This window comes from Lampetra planeri, chromosome 2 (assembly GCF_965212315.1).
Source record: "Lampetra planeri chromosome 2, kcLamPlan1.2.h2, whole genome shotgun sequence".
NCBI lineage: Eukaryota > Metazoa > Chordata > Hyperoartia > Petromyzontiformes > Petromyzontidae > Lampetra > Lampetra planeri.
In genome coordinates, this window is record NC_136108.1 from 31,570,145 (window position 1) to 31,588,012 (window position 17,868).

At 56.4% G+C, this 17,868-nt stretch overlaps 1 protein-coding gene across 1 annotated transcript in view; it reads left to right on the forward strand.

Moving 5' to 3' along the window:
- Positions 1-17,868, forward strand: part of LOC144724331 (microtubule-actin cross-linking factor 1-like) — a 229,210-nt gene that overhangs the window by 100,242 nt on the left and 111,100 nt on the right. Inside the window, exons 52-57 of the mRNA XM_078603370.1 lie at positions 644-767; positions 1,176-1,411; positions 2,196-2,325; positions 2,891-3,090; positions 4,145-4,682; positions 4,814-6,363. Coding sequence (XP_078459496.1) covers positions 644-767; positions 1,176-1,411; positions 2,196-2,325; positions 2,891-3,090; positions 4,145-4,682; positions 4,814-6,363 — 2,778 coding nt within the window. The remainder of the gene's footprint in view (positions 1-643; positions 768-1,175; positions 1,412-2,195; positions 2,326-2,890; positions 3,091-4,144; positions 4,683-4,813; positions 6,364-17,868) is intronic.

The following is a 17,868-nucleotide window of genomic DNA, read 5'->3' on the forward strand; positions in this document are numbered from 1 at the left end:
TTGCTCTTTGAACCCTCCCTTCACTGAGGTCGTGGGGTCGATCCCGACCTTGACGCCTCTTGTATATTTGGAGTTTGCGTGTCTCTCTCTCCCCGTGGCGGCGTGGATTTTTCTCCGGGTCCTCCGGTTTCTCTCTCCACATGCAGAATCAACATTGCGCGTTAAGACCATCTGGCCGCAATAGATGTCCAGATGATAACAAGCCACTTCGTTGAGATATCATTTGTGGTCAGGTCTCGTCTGAAAAAGAGCTATAGCTCACTGGGCCTTACCTGGTAAAACGAATTTCATTTACATATTTAGTTTCATACAGGTACGTCCCAAGATACGGTCACCTCCTCGACGCCAGTGGAAAGGAAGTTTCACAAGGTGTGTGCCGTGATCCACCAACCCCCCCGCTGCCTCCGCAGCGCTTAGATTGCAGGCCACGTGCAGCAGCATAGCCATCACGGCCCATTTCAATCTGTTCTCTCATCTTGTCGCGAGCGGTAAAATAAAAATAGAATCGGGGTGCGAACTATGACACTTCCGGTCGACCTTTTCGCGGTTGTGCTGCGCAACTTGGCTTCGACATTGTTCGCGACTAATTGCTGCTTTGGCGGCCGGTGGCGGTGGCGGCGGTGGCGGCGGCGGTTTCCGGCAGACGGTGCTGACCGAGTGGGAGGGGAAGGCGAGCGCGGTGCGTGGAGTGGTTGAGAGAGCGAGCGAGACCGCGCGGGCCCGGAGCTCGGTGACGCCGCCAGCCCACGACGCCGCTCCCACACCCGGTGAGGGCCCACCAACTCACCGCCCCCTCCCCCCCACACGACACAGAGACGACCTCGGCACAATTCCACGGGTGTCACTCTGTAGTCGCCACCGATGGCTCGCTATTATCGCTGTCATGGTCTGTATCATCATTGACATTACATGAGCAATCATAACCACCACCATCATCATCATCGTCAAAAAACTTAACTACAGGGGCCCAGCACCTGCAGGGGCAGCACTAACGTCCTCGTGGGGTTGATTCACCAAGTCTCTCGGGCATTCTGGAGCCGTCTCGGGGCGTTCCTGCCCATTAGACAGTGCCCAAAGGTGCGCTCGCAAACAGCAGGGTAGGCACAACTCCCATCACCACTCCTTGCTCGCACGTCAGCCGACTCAACAAGCCCGTCCCTCCCACCCCCCAACAGACGTGGTGGAGGTACGACGGGAGGCCTTGGCCGTCGAGGCGCGCTACTCCGACCTGGGCGTGCGTCTGCGCGAGCGCTCGGGGCGCCTCTCGGGTGCCCTGGCGAGGACCTCGTGGGTGCTGGAGGAGGCCGACGCTCTGCTCGCGTGGCTGGAGGAGCGGGCCCAGCTCACGGCCGCCTGGGGCCCCGTGCCCGCCGAGCCCGACGCCGTGAGGGCGGAGGCCGACAAGCACAAGGCGAGGCCGCGCGGGGATCCGCGCTTTGTTTTCGTCGCTGTCTGGTTTTTTTCGCTTGCCGGATTAAAGGGGCCCGTCGCAGCACCTGTGTCGCGGTGTGTTCGAGGCCCTCCTGATACTTTCAGAATCGGAATGTTTGTTTTGACTGGAGGAGGAATTCTGATGAAGCTGTGAAGCGCTGTTTCACTGATGTCCAGTAGGGGCGTGGGGGAGGTTTGCGAGTTACATCAGCAAACCATACAACAAGCTATGTAAGAGGAGCAAGATAGAGAACGTGATTCGTTCCTGGGTGCCCCCAACGCACACTTACCAGCGCGGTGAAGTTTGGCGAGACAAATCCCACGCATGACCTTTATCCAGCGGTGGATTCACACAGCTCTCTAAAGAATTATTATTCATAACAAAAAAAATTCCCACATTATTCCAATTGTGATGCCATTGATGGATTGTCTCTCACAGCGAGCCATGTAATGCCACCTTGGGTCAGAAAACAGTCCCTGGCTCAAACCGAGATGCGAGCCCAGGATCTCAGCGATGCCGTCTCATTGTTTCTGGCCTTTGAACCTGGCAAAAAAATATAATGGTGGTACGACTGGTCAGACATGCATGAGCTCCATCGCTTGTCGTATCACTTTGATGAAAATGATGATGTACGCATGTTGAACTTCTCTCGCACCGTACAAAGCTAACCGCGCTAATCGGAGACGCGTGATGACAGCGGTGACGCTGACAGTCCTCTCTCTCCTCTCACACCTCCATCGTTTTGTTCCCTCCGCGGCACCAGGCCTTCCAGGAGGACCTGGAGGACAAGGCCCCGCGCATCCAGAAGGTGACGCAGCTGCTGAGCGAGCTTCTGGAGTCGTCCTCGGACGACCCTGACGCGGACGCCCTGCGCAAGCGGCTGGACACCATCGGTGCGGGTTCACGTCCACGCTTCGTTTCCCCATCGCCCCTCGTCTTCCGTCGCTCGTCGCGTTTGCGGCTGACGAGGAGGCCGGGCGTCCTCCCGACGCTGCGCTTTCTCTAGTCGTGGACAATCGCTTCCCGTAAAACCAGGGGTGGGAAAACCTATGGCGCGCGACTCATTCAAAAGGCAAGGGGGGGAAGAGTGGCGGTGCATTGATTAGCGTGATGTTGTTATAAGTCCAGTCACCTTAGTTCGATTCCTGGTGACGGGTAACAGTGGCGAACCAACCTGGACGAACCAGTATGGCCAAACGACCCCACAACTGACATGGCATCCAACAGCGGATTTATAGAAACATGAAACGAATAAGAACAAAGGCTGCATCGTTAGCCTTGAGCCAATTACGCTGCTGCAATGCGGCGTGAATGACAAAGGTGCCAGTTGTGTCTCGCATTCATCGTTCGCCTCCACCTCGTCGTCTTTCCATTGGACGCAACCGACCCCTTACGACCCCTGACCCCTTACGACCCTTGACCCCCCCCATGGTATTTTTTCTCCCTGCGCCGGCACAGAGCGCGGCTGGAGCGAGGTGCGGGCGGGGGCGGAGGAGCGGGCGCGCCGTCTGGAGGAGTCGTGCGGCCTCCACGAGACGTTCAGCGCCGCCCTGGCGCAGCTCTCGCCGTGGCTCGCCGAGAAGCGGCTCATGGCGAGCGTGCTGGGGCCGCTGGCGCTCGACCCCAACATGCTGACCAATCAGAGGCAGCAAGTGCAGGTGAGGTCGTGCTCATTACGTGGCGGTGTAGCGGTTAGCGCTACGCTGCGCTACGAAGCCGGCCACCCGAGTTCGATTCCTGCTAACGGCCAACACCAGTGTCGATTATCAGAACCGGTCCTGGGTCTCCCCTAGGTCAACTCAGCCTAAAATGAATACCTGGTGCGGTGTGTAAACATCGCCACTTGGGAGACAAAGGCGACCGGGCGTGGTGTTGGCCACCCACCCCCTCGTGTGCCGTGCCGGCCTTCATAGGTGCTCGCTGGCAGCACTTGCCCTAACAGTCTGTTAAGACTCTACTGGGGGATCATTGTCTTTTATTACACACAAAGTGCTTGCCACAGATGAACCACAATACCTCGTCCATCTCGTCAAGGAACGTAAATCATCATCATCATCATCATGCCAACTCCGGTCATCCTCGCAGCAGCAGCTGCTTTTGGCTGAGCCATCGAACAAAGACGGTCACTGCGTCGCGTGCTTTCAGATGCGGCTTCTGTGGCCGTCTGGAACGCTCTTTTTTTCCGATGTTAGGAAGCCACTGGATCATCTAAATTGAAAACTCATTTCTTTAGAAGTGCGTTTGTGTGTTTAGTTTGTTTTTCACCTCCAATTAGCTACATACGAAAGAAGTTCAACATACATACATACATACCAGGAGCGCTTTGAACGGTTCCAACCACATATCAATGTTCGTCCAACATTGGCGTTGTTTATTGGGATACTGCAGATCATAGGTGCTCGCTAACAGTGTTTGTCCCAACAGTCTGTTAAAAAATATACGGGGTGGGGGGGAGATATTTGTCTTTTTCCTTTGTGTGCGCGTGTGTGTGTATACTTTTAAACCTTTGTACATGTTCAGGTGTGTGTATTTCCGTGAGATGTTGGTGCATGTACGTACGTTGAACTTCTTTCGCGCCGTACGTAGCCAACTGTGCTGATCGGAGGTACGAATACGAGATCAGTGGCGGGGCGTAGATCCGCCATCGTGGTGGATCGTGGCCTCGCTCGACTCTTGTCGATAAAACCTCCCGCTCGCGCGCCCTCTCCACAGTTCATGCTGCGCGAGTTCGAGACCCGCAAGCCGCAGCACGAGCAGCTGAACCGCGTGGCGCGAGGCATCCTCGGCGATGGCACCGATTCCGCCAAAGACGGCGGCTCCAGAGAGGTGGAGGAGGAGGACGAGGAAAGCAAGGCCCTCCTGCGCGAGCAGCTGGCGTCGGTGAACGCCGCCTGGGACGGCCTGACCGGGGAGCTCCGCGACCGAGCCCAGAGGGTGGAGGACGCCGTGCGGGAGAGCGGGCGGCTTGCCACGGCCCTGGCCCAGCTGGCGGAGGGCACGGCGGTGCTGGCGCACGGCCTGGAGGAGGGGCAGCCCGCCATCGCGGCCACGCCGGACGCGCTGGTGGTGCAGCTGCGGCGGGCGGAGGAGACGATGGCGGCGGTGGCGGCGCTGGCGCCCGTGGCCGAGGAGGCCCGGGAGCGGAGCGAGAAGCTCGGGGACGTCGTTGGCGAGGCCTACCTGCAGGCCGAGCTCAGGCGGAGGCTTGACGTCGCGCTCCAGCCGTTCAAGGAGCTGGAAGAAAGAGCGAGTGAGTATAAGGGAATTCTAAGCAACGTTTTGATTTCACTGTATATCGACGATGGCGATAGTAATCTGTAGCAATACGTTGCCGAGAATTGTGACGGTGGTGATGATGGTGATCTTAATACCAATCCGCAGGTAAGCGCCTGGAGCTGGTGCAGGAGGCGCTGCAGTGCTCGCGGAAGTTCTCCGAGTCTCTCGAGGAGCTGGCAACGTGGGTGACGGAGATGCGTGCCGAGCTGGCCCGGTTCCCCCCGGTGTCCATAGAGCACGGGTCCGTGCAGGCCCAGCTGGAGCGGCAGGAGGAGTTCCTGGGTCGCGTGACGGCCCGCGAGGGCTCCTTCCAGACGATCGTTGCGGACGGCGAGGTCGTGGCGCAGGCGACTCCGGGCCCGTCGGGAGCGGAGGACGCGGCGTCGCTGGGTGGCCGGCTGGCCGAGCTGAAGACGCGGTGGGAGGAACTGACGACGGAGGCGACGGCGAGGCGCAAGGCGATCCACAGGTGCGCCAAGAAGGTGCAGCGCTTCGAGGAGTTGAGGGAGGAGATCATCCGGCGCTTGACGGAGAGCGAGGAGAGGCTGGGACAGGTGGGCGAGGTGACCCTGTCGCTCGAGGAACTGGAGTCGCGGCTGGCGCAGACACAGGGCCTCCGACAGGACGTCGAGAAGCTGCAGGGCCCCCTGGAGCTGCTCACGTCTGCCGGCAGGGACCTCGCCGAGAGCTGCCCGGCCGACGCCGACTTCGTCGAGGGGCAGACGGCCGACATCGGCCGGCGCGTAGACTCCGCGATGGGCGAGGTGCAGACTAAGCTCGAGGTGACGGAGGCCGTCACCAAGCGGCTCAAGAGGTTCACGCGCGGCATCCGAACCGTCCAGGAGAAGCTCGCCGAGTCGCGGCGGCTGCTGGAGATGCACCGGTCCCTGGGAGCGCAGGCCGCCTCGAACAGCGGCCACCTGGAGAAGATGAGGGCGTGCCGCGACGGCCTGCACACGGCGTTGACGAAGGAGGCTGAGGACCTGCGGGCGGTCGCCCGCGAACTCGCCGAGCTGGCGCCGGGCGACGCGGCCGGCGCCGCAGAGCTCGCCGGGCAGGCGGAGCGCCTCGCCGGCGAGCTGGCCAAGGCGGCCGCGGCCGTGGCGGAGAGCTGCGACGCCCTGGAGGAGAGGGCGCGGGGCATCGGGCGCCTCCGCGGCGTCGCTCGCGACCTCTTCGCGCGCCTCTCCGACCTGTCGGAGGAGCTCGACTCGCAGGGCCCGCCGGGGAGGGCCCCCGAGACCCTCCGCTCGCAGCTCGCCGACATCGACCGCGCGGCGGCGGCCGCCGGCCAACTCGGCCGGGACATCGCCAACGCCGGGCTCGAGTGCCGGCGGCTGCTCGAGCAGGAGGAGACGGACGGGAAGGCCGGGAAGGCCGGGGAGCAGCCGGGCGCCGGCGAGGCGGAGCAGAGCGTCGAGCTGCAGGGCATGCGCCGCGAGACGGAGGCGCTGCAGAGGCAGTGCGCCCGCCTCGGCGAGAGGGCGGCGGCGCGCAAGGAGGAGGCGCGGACGGCGCTGGAGCGCGTGGAGGAGTTCTACCGGAGCCTGCGCCAGGTCACGGGCCTCCTGGAGCGCGCCGAGGAGAAGGAGGCCGCGCAGGGGCCCGTCGGGACGGAAATCGACCTCATCAATCAGCAGATGGCCGACTTCCAGGTGGGTCCACGATTCTCGGTTGATTTGCAGGTGGTGCGCGCACACGGCGCTACGAGGAGGGAATCGGGGGCGGGCGGATCGAGGGCGTGGATTGGAGTGGAACGCGGCAGGAAAACGCTGCGGATGTGATTCCGAAGGTGACGTTGTTACGCGTGCGCCGCGTGTCCCCGTGGCGGACGGCAAAGTGTCGGGTAAACAACTTGGAAGTTGCGTCTAGAACACGGCAGGAAATGTAAATGTAGTCCGGGAAGATGAAGGTGGTGATGGGTGGGGCGCACGTGCATGATGGAGGGAGGGCAGATTGCCGAGACAGACATGGGAGCGGCACGTGGAGCGCGATTATCAAGGTGGTGGTGCTGATGAGACTCTAAGAGCGATCCTTGCAAGTCAGGCTTCAACTTAGCAGGAGGGAAGTGAAGGCAAGGTGAGATGGCGTCAGTGGTATTGGACATCATCACCTGTTGACCTTGACCCACTTCGCTAGATTTTAAAGAGGTAGGTTGTCGGTTTACAGATATTTTCCGAGCAGTTGTGCTACGACAGCGCAGAAGACAAATGTGGTGGTTCAACTGTCTCTTAACACTGTTTATTGTTTATCCTGTTCGCAGTAAGTTTTTGGCACGGTTCGTGTTAGTTTGTATATTCTCACCCTGCAATGTCCAGTAACTGCCGCCACTGCTGACGGTCGGAGGCTGTGGCCTATGGGTCTCAATGTAACTCTGTGAATCTCCGTATAACCGAATGGGTCTCTATGGAACTCTATACATCTCGATGCAACTCTGTAGATCTCTATGTAACTGCGTAAGCTGCAGAGTCCGGAAAACTAACCGCCACTGCCGACGGTTTTGGGCCCTCGTCTTCCGTGTTGAAGAGCGGCTTTAGCTCCATGGGCCTCACCGCCTGAGATAAAACATTGTGACTTGAAAACGTATTGCTTTTTGTCTTTAGTTTGTTGGCCCCCCCCCCCGCCCACCACCGCGCACCTCCGATTAGTACGGTTGGTTACGTACGGTGTGAAAGAAGTTATACATACAGGGACTCCTCTGCTTACAAACGAGTTTGGTTCAGAGTTCTGTTTGTAAGTCGATTTGTTCGTAAGTCCAACTTTGCTCCTGTCGATTACAAACATGTTGTACGGTGTGTACACTAAACACGGGGTATGATGATTTTAAAAGTTGTATAATCTCCTGTACATGTAGATGCCACTGGTTCTTCATGTTCTATAGATGTAGATGCCACTGGTTCTTCACATTCTGCGGGTGTAGATGCCACCATTGCCATCTATTGCGCGGCGGTTGACCTTACGACTCGGTCCGAACAGGCAACGGAACATACGGAGAGGTTTGTTCGTATCTCTGAAAGTTCGCAAGTCGAATGTTCGCAAGTAGAGGAGTCCCTGTAGATAGTACAGCTCTGATTATGTGTGGCTTGCACAGGCGTTTAAGCAACAGCAGGAGGAGACGTCGCTCCACAACAGCGTGCACGATGAACGCCCTTTCTCTTTGTCCAACTCTCGCCGGGGTCGATAGCCAAGTCAGCCACACATGTTACTGCCGCAGGATTCAACCTCGCGAGGTTACATTGCCACTCTGAGTCACTTGGCCCTGCTAAGTCGGTTTGGCTGGCATCTTATTTGTTGTTCACTTGGCAAAGGGCGCTCGCTCTGTGACCCGTTTACATCCACAATTACGCTTTGAAATAGCCGAGTGCCAAAACAAAGATTTGCCGTACAGTGTTAACAGACTGTTGGGGCAAGCGCTGTTAGCGAGCACCTATGAAGGCCGGCATGGCACACGAGGGGGTGGGTGACCAGCACCACAACCGGCCGCCTTTGTCTCCCTTGTGGCGATGTCTTATACCCCTTCAGCAAGTACTAATTTGAAGCTGAGTTGACCTAGGGGAGGCCAAAAAAACCTGTTCGGATAATAGACGCCGGTGTTGGCAGCGAGCGGGAATTGAACTCGGGTTCAGCGGGGTTCGTGGCACAACGTGCTAACCGCTCCACCACCGCTCCCCAGTGGCGAAACACACGCCGCTACCCACGCCGTGCCAACGGGAACCGTCGTTGCCACTCTGGTATTACGCACGCGATTGCACAGCAGCAGGCTACCGGTGCACTGCAATGTTTGGCTGGTGGAAATTGAGTGGCTTTTAAGGTTTTTTTTTTACCCTTTTTCATTCGGCGTTCGAGCTCGCGTCTTCTCTTCGTGTGCAGCGGTCGGGCGATGCTCTCGAGGAGCATTGCTCCCGAAAGTTTCCAATCGAGCGAAAGAAAAATACAAAGTGCAGGAAAGTAAACCAGTGTTGCTGCTTTTCTTCGCTGATCAAAATCTCGAGGGCGCCCCCCCCGCCCTCCACCACCACCTTCCCGAGTGAGTTCGTGCGAGCCTCTGTCGGACGCTTGGCACGCGGCTGCCCGTGGCGGCACTTTCCCGGCAAGGCGGGGGAGCACAGTGCCGCTGAATGGAACGCGCCGTGAAGTGGAGGCGGCCTGCTTGGACTGTGTGTGTGTGTGACTACGGGGACTGTGTGTGTGTGACTACGGGGACTGTGTGTGTGTGTGTGACTACGGGGACTGTGTGTGTGTGACTGCGGGATCGCGGCGGGCACAGCTGCGACGGCGGTGTCTGCGCCCGGCCCGGCCCAGTGGAGCAGATGGCGTTTTCATTTACTGCGCACACAACTTTTGTGTCAACTCTCGTCGGTCACCTCGCTACGCCCACCTCAACACCCCCCCTCCCTTAAAAACTCTTTCATTCTCCTAACAGCGCTCCGCCCCGAACCGCCCACCCACTGATCCACTCACCCATCCATCCACTCACTCACCCACCCATCCATCGACCCATTCATCGACCCACCCACGCAATCATCCACACTTCCAACTATCCACATATTCAACCACACTCACGCATCCACCCATCCCTCCTCTCAGCCATCTACCCAAGCACCCGTTAAACCACTCACCCATCCAGCTACTCAGCCAATTACACATCCCACCACTCACCTACACGCTCGCTCACCCAACACACCAACCCACCCACCGGCCCACAAACTCCCCACCCGCACACTTTAGCACCCTCCTACGCACAATCACCGTGCCCAGGTTGGCCGCCGCGAGCTTTGGCATTGGCTGGGATTTGATGCGGCCCCGTTACCACCGTGAGAAAATCCGCGCCGCAAAAAAGAGCGGCGTCACGGTCCAGCTGACACCCGAGCCGAGCTCGCCGCTCGCATCTCTTTTTTTCTGCTTTTCTGTCGTCTCATTGGCCACCACCACCTTGGTGGCTATATTATGCAGCGCGCTGCGGAGTATGTTAAGCGAGCGTCCGTTACGATCACCAAGCCCGGGCTGTGTGGTGGTCACAGCTCAGCACGCGGTTGCTAAGTTGCGGTTTCATCTCGGGGGTCGAAAGCAATGCCCCTGTCCCCGCCATGAGAACGTGGAATTTCCACCGCTGGCTCGGCGGTAAACAGGAGATGAGAATTGTCCCACATTGATTTGAGTAGGGACACGGTTTTGCTTTGTTGCAAAAGAACGATTAATGTGTAGCCCTTTCTCTTTCCGCTGTTGGATGAAGGTATCACCACGCTGTTGGTCACTGGCATGGGGTCAGCAACCTGCGGCTCAATAGCTGCGTGCGGCAGCTCTTTTAAGGACTGCTTCGTGGCCGTTATTTGTCAATGACCCACCGTCTCATACTCACGTGCATTGCGACTCTTGAAATATTGAGGGCTTTTTTAATGGAATTTGAAATGTTTAAAAATGTCTTTTCTTGTTATTTTGGATGCCGACCCGTTGCCATGGGGGTTGTTTGGTCTATAATTCGGTACGGGCGCCCGGACATCGCTTGCCAAGCATACCTTTTTTTACCATCCCCAAATTGTGGGGCGGAAAAGTACGTTTTTGGATTGTATATATGCGAAAAACGTCATCTTTCTCGCCCTTCCAAAGCATCGAGAGGTGTTCAGTCACTCGTTCGCAATAGCCTCTAGTCGAGGTGTAAAGATGCATGGACTTGTCAACATCGTTTCTGAAGCTCACGATACTAAACGGATGTTTTCTGTTCGTGTTTGTTGTGTTATGGCATGAGTTCCATGTAATCCCGCCAGCCACTTGTGGTGGCAGCATTAAACAGGCCTAGACGCGACACAACGTAACGTTCTGACCCACCCCTACCGAACATCTGTGAAAAAGAGATTGATAGCTCATCGGATCCCTCCGGTATAAACCAATTTTCTGATTCTGACAATGTTCACCGTTTCAAGATCGACAGGGCGCTCGCCACAGTGAAGCGGCAGCTCAGATCTCTGTACACCAAGATCCGCCAGCCAGCTTCGGGGAAAGAACTCCGCTTCTCCGAAGCGTGTTTACCAATTCGTGAAATTTCCCAAAAAATTAAAAATGTCAGATCCCGAATGGAATCATGCCCCTCCGAATCGCAACAATTCATCAAATTGCTGGCAGTTTGGGAGCCCAGGTGAATTGTTACTTACACTGGCAGTGTGTACGTGTAGGCGATGCAGGCACAGTAACATGTGAAAGGGACTACCGGGGCTTTGCAACGCGACACCACGGACTACGAACAACACTCCTCCTCCTCCTCGGCAGTCCATTGAAACGCAGTGCGGGTCTATGTCCACTGCGGTCACTATTTTGGCTCGTTCCAAAAACTGACCTTTGACCGTAACTGCCTGATCCTTGTGACCCAAGGGTTAGGCCATCTCATCCCCAAGGATACATACACACAGGCAGCCACGGAGGTCACGGAGAGCTGAATGTGCGTGTTTTTTTACGCGTGTTTATGTGCGCGGTTACGCGTGTGTGTTGACTCACGTGTTTACTAGGTGCTGGCCACCCACCCCCTCGTCTGCCGTGTCGGCCTTCATAGGTGCTAGTCGCTAACAGCACTTGTACCAACAGTCTGTTAAGGCTACACGGGTGATCTTTGTTTACTATGCGTGCGGGGAGCGGTGGCGCAGTGGTTCACGCACTGGCGCTTCGAACCTGGCGACTCGAGTTTAATCCCCGGCCATGGGACAGTGACATCCGAACCAGTCCTTGGCTTCCCCTTAGGTTGACTCGGCCTGAAATCAATACCTGGTGTCGTGTGTAAATCGTCACCCCTACGGGAAACAAAGGCAGCCTGGGCACGGGAGTTGGTCACACCCACGCCTCCGTGCCCCGTGCAGGCGTTAACCACGTGCTCGCGAATAAAATACTTTCCTCAGCAATCCCTGAGGCTACAACGGGTGACCTTTGTCTCTGTATACGTGTCTCTGTATACGTGTGTGTGTGTTTTCGTGTTGTGTGTGTGGGGGGAGCGGTAGTGTAGCGGTTAGCGCTACGCTGCGCTCCGAACCCGGCGACCCGAGTTCGATTCCCGCTCACGGCCAACACCAACAGTGACGATTATCTGAACCGGTCCTGGGCCTCCCCTAGGTCGACTCAGCCTAAAATTAGTATCCGGTGTGGTGTGTAAACATCGCCACTCGGGAGACAAAGGCGGCCGGGCGTGGTGCTGGCCACCCCCCTCCCCCACGTGCCGTGCCGGCCTTCATAGGCGCTCGCTAACAGCACTTGCCCCTACAGTCTGTCAAGCCTATACTGGGGGTTCTTTGTCTTTGTGTGTGACACGTGAAGAGATTACACATCTTCTTCCAGCGGAAGTTTATCTTTTTTAAGTCCTGGTTCAGTCCCCGAGGTGTTTTGTTGATGGGGCAGCTGTGACCTTTGGGAAGCCTTAAATAGGCGACTCTTGTTTTTGGGGGAGATGGGAGCAATTGTTTATGGTTAGGATCGTAATGGTAACATCACTCGGAACAATAACAACAACAACAACAATAATAATCGCATGATTCGAGTTCCATCTCACATTTTTAAACTCAATAATTGTCTCTCCCCACTTCTCTCCGCGCTCGGGATGAGGTCCCAATGCCCCCAAAACATCGGCCCTGTTGCCGGGGAAGGAGCGGTGGTGCAGTGGGTTAGCGCAATGTGCCGTTAGCCCAGCGGACCTTAGTTCGATTCCCGGCCGTGGCTAACATCAGTAGCGAGTGATATCTGAAACGGTCCTGCCCCTCCTCCGCCTTCGCCAACCCCGGGTTACGCAACGGTGGTGAAGTATGGTCATTCGGAAGCAATTAGACAAAAAGGCTGTACATTGAATGTTTTATTTGTGTGTGTTGTACGAGGAGAGGCAGTGTTCACGACCAATGGAGGCTACGTGTTTTATTCCTGATTGTGCACCGCGGCCAATGGAGTCTCGGAATCATTTTGGTTTTGTCTATGGTAATATGGCGCTGCTGTGGTGGTGAGATGTTAACTACCTCGCCTGGTGTGCAGGAGGTCGTGGGTTCGATTCCGACGCTGATGCGTGCTGTATATTTGAAATTTGCGTGTCTCTCTCCCTGTGGTCGCATGGATTTTTCTCTGGGTCCCCCGGTTTTTCCCTCCACATTTAGAAACACGCGTTTAGAGTATTTGGCTGCAATACATTTCCACGTGATAAGCCACTTCGTTGAGCTATCATTTGTGATAGCCAGGTCGCTCCTGAAAAAATAGCTATATCACTCAGTGGGCCTTATCTGGTAAAATTAAAAAAATATATATAGTTGAGTTTAATAGTGTAATAAGTCCTTAATTAACCCACCAGAGCCTCGCCGAGGCAACATCCAAGAGGATCCTGCCTAGCAATCTTTGGCGGATTGTTTTGTTGGCTTAACTCCGATACGTGTTTTGTTTCTTGTGGGAGGAAGCTCGCGTACTGTACAAAGAGAACACATTCTAGCGAGGTGCAAAAACTATTTTAAACATTTTTATAAAAACCACCCCATAGGTTGATACAGCCTTTAACAAAAAAAATCATTTTTCTGCATCTGGTACAGTGCATACACATGGACACTGGGGTGATGAAGGCGTTTGTTCGTCCGTGCATCCGAGCGTTGTTCTGGGCCACACTGCCACCTCGGATGTACGCGTATGTATGTTGAACTTCTTTAGCACCGTACGTAGCCAACCGTGCTAATCGGTGGTGCGGCGTGGGGGGGGGGGTGGTTTACGGACAACAAACTAAACACCAAAAACGCAGTTACAAAGAAATTACGTTTTTTTCGATCGAGATTTAAAAGTGCATTTCGTGTGCAGCGCCGGCCTTAATCGGCGCTCGCTAACAACACCTGGCCCAGAAATGTGTGTGGCTCTAGGAGCGGCGGTGGTGGTGGGGTGGGTAAGGAGTGTGCCGTGGTCAGTGATGAGATGAGATCGGGGAGGAAAGACGTCCAGTGGAGTTGCCTGGGCGGCTGGAGCAAAAGGAAAAGTGTGCCTTTGTCAGCAACTTTCAGCTGGGACGCGTTGATGGAGCTGAGCCAGCTCCATACATACACACACACAACCAACACAGAGAAGGCGCTTATGGAGGAGGCTCGTGAAGGACGCTGCTGCTGCTGGGCAGTTGGAGGCAGTCGCCCTCCAGCAACAACGGAGGGCGGAGGAGCGACGCTCACAACAACGAGCAGAGCGCCGGGCTGCTGCAATGCAGCAAGTTGGCACAGTGGGGTGGGGGGGGTACAGCTGGTGGTGCGTCTACCGGTCATCTCAGTCAGTCAACCCATGGCACCGGCTGGCTCTGCCCCGAGATCTCCTGCACCTAGCCTGGCACAGTAGGGGGTACAGCTGGTGGTGCGTCTACCGGTCATCTCAGTCAGCCAACCCATGGCACCGGCTGACTCTGCCCCGAGTTCTCCTGCACCTAGCCTGGCACAGTAGGGGGTACAGCTGGTGGTGCGTCTACCGGTCATCTCAGTCAGCCAACCCATGGCACCGGCTGACTCTGCCCCGAGTTCTCCTGCACCTAGCCTGGCACAGTAGGGGGTACAGCTGGTGGTGCGTCTACCGGTCATCTCAGTCAGCCAACCCATGGCACCGGCTGACTCTGCCCCGAGTTCTCCTGCACCTAGCCTGGCACAGTAGGGGGTACAGCTGGTGGTGCGTCTACCGGTCATCTCAGTCAGCCAACCCATGGCACCGGCTGACTCTGCCCCGAGTTCTCCTGCACCTAGCCTGGCACAGTAGGGGGTACAGCTGGTGGTGCGTCTACCGGTCATCTCAGTCAGCCAACCCATGGCACCGGCTGACTCTGCCCCGAGTTCTCCTGCACCTAGCCTGGCACAGTAGGGGGTACAGCTGGTGGTGCGTCTACTGGTCATCTCAGTCAGCCAACCCATGGCACCGGCTGACTCTGCCCCGAGTTCTCCTGCACCTAGCCTGGCACAGTAGGGAGTACAGCTGGTGGTGCATCTACCAGTCATCTCAGTCAGCCAACCCATGGCTAACAGCACTTGCCCCAACAGTCTGTTAAGGCTATACGGGGGGGGGATCTTTATCTTTGTACATGTGGTACTGGCCAATCCCCCCCCCCCCACGTGGTGACGTGCCGGCCTTCATGGGTGCTACTCGCTACCAGCAGCAGCAGCACTTGCACCCGACCCTCTGTTTGCAGAGGCTATTCGGGTCCGGGGATGTCCGTCGCCTTTGTGTCGGGGAGGTGAAGTGAGGTCAGCGTGTGCACCTCCTTCTGGCTTCCGTAAACAGCGATCTGGCCGACGAGATCCGTTGCCAAGCCCTCCCTGGCCCAGCCAGCCAGCCAGCCCACCGGGGACATTCAGAAAGCACGCAGCAACGTACATGGATGGGGGCTTTGTGTGTGTATACACTCGTCCTCTCTCCGTCTCCTTCTCTCCCGAGCGCCCGCGCCGTCATTTATATTAAAGTGGCGTTGCTTTCGACGTTGCTAGGAAACTGGAAGAAAAAAAAAGACGAGTAATACTTTTCTTTTTTAAATGGCCAGGCTACAGTTCTGCGCGTACATTTTACAAGAACCTCTCACAGGCGTGTTTTTTTTACTTTTACGCATTTCTAAATGTGTTCGCGCGCGTGCGTTTGAGTGTACGGGTTGTGCGTGTGGAGGGAGCGGTGGTGTAGCGGTTAGCGCTACGAACCCGGCGAAACGAGTTAGATTCACGCTCACGACCAACACCGGTGACGATTATCTGAACCGGTCCTGGGCATCTCCTAGGTCGACTCAGCCTCAAACGAGTACCTGGTGCGGTGTGTAAAAGCATCGCCGCTGGGGAGACAAAGGCGGTCGAGCGTGCTGTTTGGCCACCCACCCCCTCGTGTGCCGTGCCGGCCTTCATAAGTGCTCTCGAAAAGCACTTGCCCCATCAGTCTGTTACAGGCTATACGTCTTTATCTTTGTGCATCACGCCCACGGTCGACACCTGTGACGATTATCTGAATCGGTCATTGGGCCTCCCCTAGGTCGACTCAGCCGCAAATTAGTACGGGGTGAACTGTATGAACATCGCCACCGGGGAGACAAAGGCGGTGGTGGCGTGGTGTTAGCCACACCACCGGCCTTCAACGGCGCTCGCTAACAGCACTTGCCCCATCAGTCTGTTAAGGCTATGCGGGTGATCTTTGTCTTTTGTGTGTGCACCGGCAGAGGTGTGGACTCGAGTCATGTGACTTGGACTCGAGTCAGACTCGAGTCATGAATTTGATGACTTGCGACTCGACTTGGACTTGCATAACAATGACTTTGTCCCACCTATGAGATGTGGACTCGAGTCATGTGACTTGGACTCGAGTCAGACTCGAGTCATGAATTTGATGACTTGCAACTCGACTTGGACTTGCATAACAATGACTTTGTCCCACCTCTGGTGCACCCCTCCCCCCGCTGGGGAGCGGTGGTGTAGCGGTTAGCGCTCTGCGCTACGAACCCTGGCGACCCCAAACTCGATACCCGCTCACGTTAAAATACCAGTGGCGAATGTATCTGAACTGGGACTCACGCTGGGTCGACTCAGCTTCACATGTTGTACCTGCTGCGTTATGAACACGCATCAGCACAGGGGAGAGACAAAGGCGGTCGGACGTACCGCCCCCCCCCCCCCGCCCACCCCCTCGTGTGCCATGCCAAATCTTCCTCGGTGCTCGCTAACAGCACCCGCCCCAAACAGTCCGTGGAAGGCTATACGGGGAACCTTTATCTTTGTGTGAGCGCGTGTGCATCATTCACGTGCACGCGCGCGAGCGCGCACTGTCAGTGTGCGTACGCGGGTCCCGTGTGTTTTCCTCTGTGGCTCAATGCTGCTGCGCGCTTGTAAACAAACTTAAATCACTCGGAGCGGCGTCAGGGAATAATTAAGAACTCTTCCGGTTTGCATTCACGTCGACGGTCCCGTTATCGTTTCGGTCAGGGTGCACCCAGGATTTCGAGAGGATTGCTGCCACTAGGAGCGACGAGAAAGAACCGGACTTGGAAGGAGTTGGAGCCAGAAGGCGCCCTGTAAAACGTGGCACATTGGGAGAACTTTTGGACAACTTCGGCGCAATGGTTCCAAAGTTGGCACGTTCATTGGGCAGGTGCAGTGTTGCTGCTGTTCAGCCAGTCGTAGACACTGGCTGTTGCGATGACATTTATTCCCGCTCTTTGCCCAGGGACATCTCACAGCTTAGGAAACGATGAGCCTCATGGAAAGAAATGGTCAGCCCCAAGAGTCTCTGAGAAGGAGGATCTTGCATGTTGAATGTGTAGCCATTTCCGCTAATGATTGACGTGTGGGAGGAAACCCAAATATCTGGAGAAAATCCTACGGGCTTTAGTGTACACAACCCTTCCAGGTGTCATGGTGTCAATGATCCATTCGCTGTACGTATCACCATCACCAGTTGGTTTGGAAATGTAACAAATCTTTGCGATCCACCAATCCCTGCCTCCAACGCGCTGGGTCGTAGGTGCGCGACTGTGCGTGTGCGATTGTCTTGCGAGCAGTGGCGCAGTGGTTCATGCACTGCGCTGCTATGATCCATGCGAGCTGGCGTTGGATTCCCATCCTGACCAGTCGTTCGGTCGCCGCGGCCTCAGAAAAAGTCGTGCCTCGTGGGGTGTGTAGAACGTCTGCGCTGGGGAGACGTTCGCGGCCGTGCTTGACGCTGGGCACACTTACCCGCTCGTGTGTCGTGGCGGTCTATATCGGTGCGTCACGAACAATTATTTTTGCCCCACTGTCCGCTAGGCCAAACGGCGAGGGATCTTTGCGCGTGTGCTCGCGTGCGTGTGCGTGTAGCTTACGTACGGACGCGGGGATAAAAGTTCCGGCCGGCCAAATTCCGTTTCCGCGGGTTGCCACGGCAGAGAGAGAATTTCTGCTTTCCTCGGCTGGCAGTGTTGGGAGCCTCCACGCGCTGCCATTGCACGCAATTCCATGGCGCGTTGGTTATTACGTAAATCCATTCTTCATGGCGCTCTATTGATTTATCCCCCACCCCACGGGGCAGTAATGTAATATGAAAAAACTTCGCTGAATAGCGGCCTTTCATTGACAACCGCTTTCTCCCCCCCCACCCCTCAAATGAAAGTTCCGCGCTCGACAGCCCTTGGGATGATTTGGATTTAAATCAAGAGATGTTTACGGGGTTTCTTTTTTTAGAAGTTTTTT